The sequence below is a fragment of the Monodelphis domestica genome, chromosome 7 (assembly GCF_027887165.1).
Source record: "Monodelphis domestica isolate mMonDom1 chromosome 7, mMonDom1.pri, whole genome shotgun sequence".
Classification (NCBI taxonomy): Eukaryota; Metazoa; Chordata; class Mammalia; order Didelphimorphia; family Didelphidae; genus Monodelphis; species Monodelphis domestica.
In genome coordinates this window covers 131,204,009-131,213,094 of record NC_077233.1, presented here as the reverse complement: position 1 = coordinate 131,213,094, position 9,086 = coordinate 131,204,009, and the positions used below count along the sequence as shown (strand labels likewise).

At 41.8% G+C, this 9,086-nt stretch overlaps 1 protein-coding gene across 2 annotated transcripts; it reads right to left on the bottom strand.

Annotated features, from left to right (window-relative positions):
• Positions 1-235: 235 nt before the first annotated feature.
• On the bottom strand, positions 236-4,014 carry C7H8orf33 (chromosome 7 C8orf33 homolog). Of its 2 annotated transcripts, XM_007499498.3 has the most exons (5): positions 3,620-4,014; positions 3,362-3,526; positions 2,884-2,980; positions 2,661-2,807; positions 236-1,966 (listed from the first exon to the last, which is right to left on the bottom strand). In XM_007499498.3, exons 1-5 carry the CDS (start codon positions 3,641-3,643, stop codon positions 1,830-1,832), a joined length of 570 nt encoding a protein of 189 aa, XP_007499560.1. In that variant the 5' UTR covers positions 3,644-4,014; the 3' UTR covers positions 236-1,829. The 2 variants fall into 2 exon arrangements, with proteins under 2 accessions (XP_007499560.1, XP_016279704.1); XM_016424218.2 differs by lacking the exons at positions 3,362-3,526; positions 3,620-4,014 and adding an exon at positions 3,130-3,282.
• Between the last annotated feature and the right edge of the window lie 5,072 nt (positions 4,015-9,086).

Sequence of the window (9,086 nt, the reverse complement as noted above, 5' to 3'; positions counted from 1 at the left end):
CACTTAACCTTGATTGCCTAGCCCTTATAGCTCTTCTGTTTTAGAATTGATGCTATCTACCTTCTGACAATCAATGGTCTAATGTAGAATGAGGTGCTTTTTTGGACATAGCTAAAATGGGAAGTCTTTTTTGCTTGACTTTGTTTACTTGTCATGAAAATTTTGTTTCTTTTTTGGATAGGTGGGGGTGGGAGGGAGGACAATGAAATGGAAGGAATGAAGACATACAGCTCAGTAATTTTTGAAAAATTTAATAAAAATCACAGGGTTGAACTGGATAATCTTTCTGAGATCCTAACCATCACATGATCTTAAAAGAAAAATCTGCCCTTCTAATCATATTCTTCATAGCTACTATTTAGAAGGCAACTTCCAAGTAGTGCTTTCCCCTTAAAGGTCATTCTTTGAGAGGAGAAAAAGATCAAAGCAGGTAAGGGTGAGAATCCACAACTCAGCTGGCTCCTATCATCCCCAAGATCAGTGTACAGTGATAGCAAAAACAAGAAACTTTCAGAGAGGGCAAAGGTAGTTCCTCTAAGAATTGGTGGTGGATCAATAACTGGTGGCAAAAAGGCACTACATTGCCACACAACCCAGTTCCAGCAAGAAGGGTCAAAGGAACATGTCAAGCCAGGCCAGGGCTCAGGTCCACCTCTTCAAACCACTCACTTCTCTCAAGATTCACTTCAAACAAAAGGCACAAAGCCTTTATGGATGCTGCCAACTGTGAGGGCCATTCCCTCCTATCTAAACTAGCTTATAATTTCTTTGTAAGTATTCATGTGTAGACATTTTGCTTTCACCAAAAGAATGGAATTCCTTAAGGACAAAGACCATTTCATTCTCTCTGAAGGTTCCCAGAGCTCCTGTAGTACCAGTAGACATTTCACCAGTGTTGTTGACTAATTGATCCAAATTGGAGCAAGTGTTCCAGCTTTAATCCTGCAAGTCCTTTGGAAAATCTGCCCAATGAGGAAATCCATGAGATAGGACTCCCATGGAATGAGCTTTGCCCCAACTCCTGATCCAAGGAAGAAGGCACCCTTTGGGGGAGGGTATGAAGGCACTGAGGTTGAGAAATTAGGATCATACCACCCTTTAGGGTCACACCATGACTGCTGGCCCTGAAGTTGACTCTGCCCAGACTGCTTTGTTTCTTTTTGTTTTTTAAACCCTTACTTCCATCTTAGAATCAATATTAGTTATTGGTTCCAAGACAGAAGAGTGGTAAGGGCTAGGCAATGGGGGTGAAGTGAATTGCCCAGGGTCACATAGGTAGGAAGTACCTGAGATCAGATTTGAATCTAGAACTTCTCTAGGCCTGGTTCTCAACATAGCTGTCCCCAGCCTGGTTTCTAAAACCATTCTGTAAGTACCCTTTTCTTGTACCCCATCCTGTAGTCCCAGAGAGATATTCGTGAGAAAGCTGAAGGAGGATTTTACTGGACAAAAATCTTTTCTCCCACTAAGAAATACAGGCACCAAGGTCGCCAAGAAGTAAAAGCCAACCAGTCTGTTTTAAGCAGTTTCAACTGCCTCCATCTTCACCCTCCAGCCAGGGCACAAGAGAGACTAACCTACTCTGTCTTCAAGGAATTCAAAACATGGCAACTACATGTCTATTCCACAAGGGGTCTGAGTCATGGTGACCCCACATCTCAAGCAGGAGTTTCAGTGATAATGACCACATACCTAAAAAGCCAGATCTGGGCCATCCTGATCATACTTACTAGATGACTTCCCCAAAATTTTCTGAGGAAACCCTAAGCCCCCAGAATGAGCTGGGGATGGTTTTTAGGTAGAAATAAAGGGTTCCTGGTAGGCAGGGGCTAAAAGAAGTTAAACCTAAATTCTTCCTTTGGAGAAGAGATAGAAATCATTCCTCCGCCTCCACGATGCCTGCAGATCCGGCTACTTTTTCTTCGGACAGCCTCTTCAACAGGTAGAACCCGGGCAGATCGAGCAGCTGTGGGGAAGAGAGATCAAACATGGGGTTGGAGCTGGACAGGTAGAACAAAACAGTGTTATAGGCCCCAAGCCTTAAGGCACAAATTGGAAAGAAGAAAATTATTTGTAGCTCCTTCCCCCTCTCTCGAAGCTCACCTTCCCTAAGGGTTCTATCATTACCCCAATGATGCAGCAGCACTAATTATACTACCTGTGTGATCCTGGGCAAATCACTTCACCTCTGTCAATTTACATTTCCTCATCTATAAGAGTGAGACTAAAGGTCAATTTTAGCTTTAAATCTATAAAACCATAAAATTCATTCAAACTTGGCCTACTTTACCTAGGACATGATGGGCAAATCATTCACCTCTCTAGGTCTGTCCCCTCATCTGTAACATTCAAAGGCTGAACTCTGTATCAATGGCTTGCTCATGATCAGATGGTTAGTAAATGCGGCAAACACTTAAACTCAAGTCTTTTTAAACCCAAGCCACCTGGTTCCCCTTCAGTTCTTGCCAGTCGCTTTTGTGATGGTTTTGAATCCCAGCTCTTCTGTGTGGCCTCATTGTTGTAGCAGAAATAATAGTTTCACTGACATAATTTACAGAATAATTGTGAGGATTCAATGTACTGATGCTATGTATAAACAGCACATTGTAAACTGAAATGCACTGTGCAACAATCCAAACAGCTCTCGACATCTTTCTCACCAACTTCCATGGCTTTCAGGGCTGCCTTCCGATCTTCCTCCATGCGTGCCCGATAGTCCCCAAACAGTGACCGCATCACTTGACGTTTCTTGGGCAACTCTGCTCGATTACTCCGAAGTGTCTTTACCGCTCGAGCAGCCTGTTCCGCTAAGAGGAGAGAGATGGGACCATGACCTTCCGGAATCCTAAGCCCACCCACCCCGGCCCTCCTCTACAAGCCTACCTTGCTTTGGGGTGGATTTCTGAGTCCTCAGGCCCAGTTCCAGCTGTTCCACACACCAGTCCAGCTCCCTCTGGAGCCGCATCTGCTCATCCTCATCCTATATGTCATGAAAACAAATTTATTTGCAGTCTTACTCATTTCAGTCTACAAATCACACATCGAGCGCCTACTAATGCCAGACCACTGTGCTAAGTACTGGGGACACAAAGAAAAGCAAACACTAAGTGCTGCCTTCAAGGAGCTTACCAAACTCCTGGGGCCTCCAAGATCCAATCCCAAGAAGTTTGGGGCCCTCCGCAGCGGATCGGTCGGTGAGGAACTTCCCATCGTCTTGTCCCTCTGCCCCGACAAAATCCAAGGGTTCAGCAGGGAATTGGGGTACATCCACCCTACCCCCACCCCCTAGGGTAGTAGAGTCGGAAACTGAGGCCCAGGAGGGGCCCGAGTTGTCTGCCCCGTCCCATGGCCTTCTGCTCACCGGAGGCTGAGTCACCTTCTCAGGACCCCGACCCCGCTCTGGGTCTGGGGCGCTCGACCCGGCCTGGGAAGGCGTCTGCTTCTTGCCCTTCTTGTTGGTCCCACGGCCTCGACCACCAGGTCCCGATTTCCGCTCGGGCCGCTTCTGGTCTGTAGACTGCTGCGCCTAGGGGGCAGAGGGGAGGTTCAGTTGTCACCGGGAAAGGCGAGATCTCCGGGACCTCCCGCTCAACCTCTCGCAGCCCGGCCCAAACCTCACCTCCATGCACAACCCCGCCGCCATGCGCTGCGCGGTCCGTCCTGGGTTTCCTTCCTCCCGGAAATGCAGCTCCGCCACCGAGTTCCGCTGCCAGCCTCGCGCGGAGCTCTCTTCCCGGTGAGAGGGTTCTCTGCCACTCACAGCTCAGGAAAAAATGAGCCTAGGACGGACGTTGCCGGGCCGGAAGGCAAGACAGCTCCTTACGTCCCGAGGGCCCTCCGGTAACGGCGAGATCCACAAACTCAATGCTCGCCTCCCCACAGTTTTTTTGTTTTTGTTTTTTCAATGCGCTTAAGGTCTCCCCGATCCCTCTACCACCTCCGCTTCCCGCTCCGCCTTTTCCCTCCCCAATTGGAATGACCAGCTTCCTCTTCGCCAGACGCACAGTGAATCTGCCCCACGGTGGTAGTCCTGTTTTACTTCGGTAACTCCCTGGACGTTCCTGAATCCTGCCCTGCCCCCTTCCCTCCCCACACTTCTTTACATTGCAAGAGTTAGCCCCGGCAGTGGAGTCAGGCATTGGATCCTGGGCCTTCTAGATGACCTGCCCAACATCACTTCACACTGACAATGTTCAAATCTGAAGATCTTCTGCTCCCAAATTCGCTTTTTCTATATTTTGAGAGATAACACACGTATAACTCAGTGGACTGAGCATCGGGATGGGGGAGGGAGACATGAATCAAGTAACCTAGGAAAACTCAAGTACAAATTTGTGACTGGAATAGATTAAAAACAACAACAACAACAACAAATTAGCTCTTTCTTCATTTAATTTCATTCTTTCAGAACTTCACTTCCCTCCGATTCATTCTTGTTTCTTAATGGCTTATCCTTCCAGCTAGTCGGTTTCATTCTCCCTCTGACTGCTCAATTTCTTTTCTTTTTTTAAATTAAAATTTTTTTTTGTTACAATACTCTATTTCCCTCCCTCTCCTCCACCCACCCTTCCCACAGCCGATGCGCAATTTCATTGGGTATTACTTGTGTCCTTGATCAGAACCTATTTCCATGTTGTTTGCATTAGGATGTTCATTTTGAGTCTATATCCCCAACCATATTCCTTTGACCCATGTATTCAAGCAGTTGTTTTTCTTCTGTGTTTTTACTCCCATAGTGTTTCCTCTGAATGTGGATAGTGGTTTTTCTCGTAGATTCCTTCTATTGTTCAGGATCACTGCATTGCCACTAATGGAGAAGTCCATTACATTTGATTGTACCACAGTGTATCAGTCTCAGTACAATGTTCGCCTGGCTCTGCTTCTCTCACTCTGCATCAATTCCTGAAAGTTGTTCCAGTTCATATGGAATTCCTCCACTTATTTTATTTATTATTTTATTATTTATTACTTTGAGCACAATAGTATTCCATCACCAACAGATACCACAATTTGTTCAGCAATTCCCCCAATTGAAGGGCATCCCCTCATTTTCCAATTTTTTGCCACCACAAAGAGTGCAGCTATGAATATTCTTGTACAGGTCTTTTTCCTTATCTCTTTGGGATGCAAACCCAGCAGTGCTATGTCTGGATCAAAGGGCAGGCAGTCTTTTAGTGCCTTAAAGTTGGATCAATTCACAACTCCACCAGTAATGCTTTGCCACATTCCCTCCAGCATTCATTACTTTCCTTTGCTGTCTTGTTAGCCAATCTGCTGGGTGTGAGGGGATACCTCAGAGTTGTTTTGATTTGCATTTCTCTGATTATAAGAGATTTAGAACACTTTTTCATGTGCTTATTAATAGTTTTGACTTCTTTAACTGAAAATTGCCTATTCATGTACCTTGCCCATTTATCAATTGGAGAATGGCTTGATTTTTGTACAATTGGTTTAGTTCTTTATAAATTTGAGTAATTAGACCTTTGTCAGAGGTTTTTGTAATGAAGATTGTTTCCCAATTTGTTGCTTCCCTTCTGATTTTAGTTACATTGGTTTTGCTTGTACAAAAACTTTTTAATTTGATGTAATCAAAATTATTGATTTTATACTTTGTGATTTTTTTTCTAGCTCTTGCTTGGTTTTAAAGTCTTTCCTTTCCCAAAGATCTGACAAGTATACTATTTTATGTTCACCTAATCTACTTATAGTTTCCTTCTTTATATTCAGGTCATTCACCCATTCTGAATTTATCTTGGTGTACAGTGTGAGATGTTGATCCAAACCTAATCTCTCCCATACTGTCTTCCAATTTTCCCAGCAGTTTTTATCAAATAATGGGCTTTGGTCTCCAAAACTGGGATCTTTGGGCTTATCGTAGACTGTCTTGCTGAGGTCATTTACCCCAAGTCTATTCCAATGATCCTCCTTTCTGTCTCTTAGTACCAAATTGTTTTGATGACCACTGCTTTATAATATAGTTTGAGATCTGGGACTGCAAGTCCTCCTTCCTTTGCATTTTTTTTTCATGATTTCCCTGGGTATCCTTGATCTTTTATTTTTCCAAATGAACTTTGTTATGGCTTTTTCTAATTCACTAAAAAAGTTTTTTGGTAGTTCAATGGGTATGGCACTAAATAAGTAAATTAATTTGGGCAGGATTGTCATTTTTATTATGTTAGTTTGTCCTACCCATGAGCAATCAATGTTTTTCCAATTGTTTAGATCTAGTTTTAATTGTGTGTAGTGTTTTGTAGTTGTGTTCATATAGTTCCTGTGTTTGTCTTGGCAGATAGATTCCTAAGTATTTTATATTGTCTAGGATCATTTTATTTATTTATTTTTTAATGTATTTTTTTAATTTGGTCAATTTCAAACATTATTCCTTGGTTACAAGAATCATTTTCTATTCCTCCCTCCCCTCTCCCCACCCCTCCCATAGCCGATGCGCAGTTTCACTGGGTATCGCATGTGTTCTTGATCAGAACCCATTTCCATGTTGTTGGTATTTGCACTAGGATGTTCATTTAGAGTCTATATCCCCAATCATACCCCCTTTGACCCATATGATTAAGCAGTTCTTTTTCTTTAGTGTTTTTACTCCCACAGTTTTTTTTCTGGATGTGGTATAACAAATAAAATAGGAGTGTTTGCCTTAAATTGTGACCGCAGAAAATATGTGTCAAGACAGTGTCTTGTTTTAAATCAAATATAAAGTGGTCGCCAGGGAAAAATTCCCAAATATTAAATATACCCAAGTCAGCTGGGTTTTATAGAGGTTTTAATTAATACAAATTAGGAATTAATGCAAGGGAGAGAGAGAGAAAAAGGAAATAATGAGAAACAGGCTAGACCAGCCTAGGCCAGCATGAGCCAGCCTAGGCTGAAAACCCTAAGAGAGAGATCAGTCAGTTTCTTATCAACTCACCACAAGATTTGTCCAAGCAAGATTCTAGTGTTCAGAGAGACACCAGTTCAGCTTTGGCCAGCTCAATCTCCAGAGAGAGTTCTCTGAGAGAGAGTCCTGCTCTCAGCTTCTATTCTCCTTTTAAAGAGAATTTTCTCCTATGTTACCTCCCCTAAGTTCTTAAATCTACCAATCACAGTAGACGTTTTCCAAAGGACAGACCATTCTGAATTCACATCTGAGTAGACTAAACTTTTGAGTAATTTGCACCTGAGTAGACTAAAAACCTCTGAGTAAGTTTTCACCTCTTTGCCCTTTGCAAGTTCACAAGTTGCCCGACCTTTATAGGTACTTAGCACCCTTTTGTATTAGATCTAAAAATAGGCACAGCTTAAGAGCTTTTGCCTTACTATAAGTATGGGTTATTTTTCATTGTTCAGCAAGGAGTTTACAACTTTATCTTCCCCTGAGGCATGCTTAAGTATGGGTGAAGTAGAGTTCCCACATTCCTTCTTTGTTTAAATGGGGAATGGTCTTAACCAAATCTTATGAAGTAGGGTCTGAATATTTTTGAGATTCACAGTGGATAGTGTTTTTTCTCCTGTAACCCTCTGAGTTGTTCAGGATCAATGCATTACCACCAATGGAGGAGTCCATTACATTTGATTGTACCACAGTGTATCAGTCTCTGTGTACAATGTTCTCCTGGTTCTGCTCCTCTAACTCTGCATCACTTCCTAGAGGTTGTTCCAGTCCCCATGGAATTCCTCCACTCTATTATTCCTTTGAGCACAATAGTATTCCATCACCAACAGATACAATTTGTTCAGCCATTCCCCAGTTGAAGGGCAACCCCTCATTTTCCAATTTTTTGCTACCACAAAGAGTGCAGCTATGAATATTTTTGTACATGTCTTTTTCCTTATTATCTCTTTGGGGTACAAACCCAGCAGTGCTATGATTGGATCAAAGTGCAGTCTTTTATCGCCCTTTGGGCATAGTTCCAAAATGCCCTCCATAATGGTTGGTAGGGTGATTTTAAATGGAATTTCTCTTTCTAATTCTTGCTGCTGAAATGGGTTGGAGATATATAGAAATGCTGATGACTTATGCAGGTTTATTTTGTATCCTGCAACTTTGCTAAAGTTGTTCATTATTTCGACTAGCTTTTTGGTTGATTCTCTAGGATTCTTAGACCTAATATACAATCATATCATCTGCAAAGAGTGAAAGCTTGGTCTCCTCATTGCCGATTTTTAATACCTTCAATTTCTTTTTCTTCTCTAATTGCTACAGCTAGTGTTTCTAGTACAATGTTAAATAATAGAGGTGATAATGGGCATCCTTGTTTTACTCCTGATCTTATTGGGAAGGCTTCTAGTTTATCCCCATTGCAGATGATGTTTGCTGATAGTTTTAGATAGATACTGTTTATTATTTTTAGGAATGACCCTTCTATTCCTATACTTTCTAGTGTTTTCAATAGGAATGGGTGTTGTATTTTATCAAAGGCTTTTTCTGCATCTATTGAGATAATCATGTGATTTTTATCAGTTTACTTGTTAATATGGTCAATTATGTGGATAGTTTTCCTAATATTGAACCATCTTTACATTCCTAGTATGAATCCTACCTGGTCATAGTGAATAACCCTTGTGATGACTTGCTGGAGTCTTTTTGCTAGTATTCTATTTAAGATTTTTGCATTAGGGAGATTGGTCTATAGTTTTCTTTCTCTGTTTTTGACCTGCCTGGTTTTGGGATCAGTACCATATTTGTGTCATAAAATGAATTTGGTAGAACTCCTTCTTTGCTAATTCTGTCAAATAGTTTGTATAATATTGGAGTTAGTTGTTCTTTGAATGTTTGATAGAATTCATTTGTGAATCCATCTGGACCTGGGGATTTTTTCTTAGGGAGTTCTTTTATGGCTTGTTCAATTTCTTTTTCTGATATGGGTTTGTTTAGGTAATCTATTTCTTCCTTTCATATCTTCACCACCTACCTGAATCCTATCCAACCAATAGGACCCAAGGTCCAGTATCACTTTCTCCAGGACATTTACTTTCTCAGCCCATTTCTCACATCTAACCTTGTTAAAAGTCTTTATTAACTTTGCTAACATAGTAACTTGTCCCATTTCCTATTTATTAATCTTTGCTTCTGAATAAGACTATAACCT

Bases quoted from the DNA above. Each gene is read 5' to 3' on its own strand.
- C7H8orf33 (XM_007499498.3), bottom strand. From the start codon at position 3,643: ATGGCGGCGGGGTTGTGCATGGAG. The intron at 2,981-3,361 runs GTGAGCAGAAGG...CATGACATATAG, and splicing joins AGAAGGTGACTCAGCCTCCG to GATGAGGATGAGCAGATGCG. The intron at 1,967-2,660 runs GTGAGAAAGATG...TCTTCCCCACAG, and splicing joins CCTGAAAGCCATGGAAGTTG to CTGCTCGATCTGCCCGGGTT.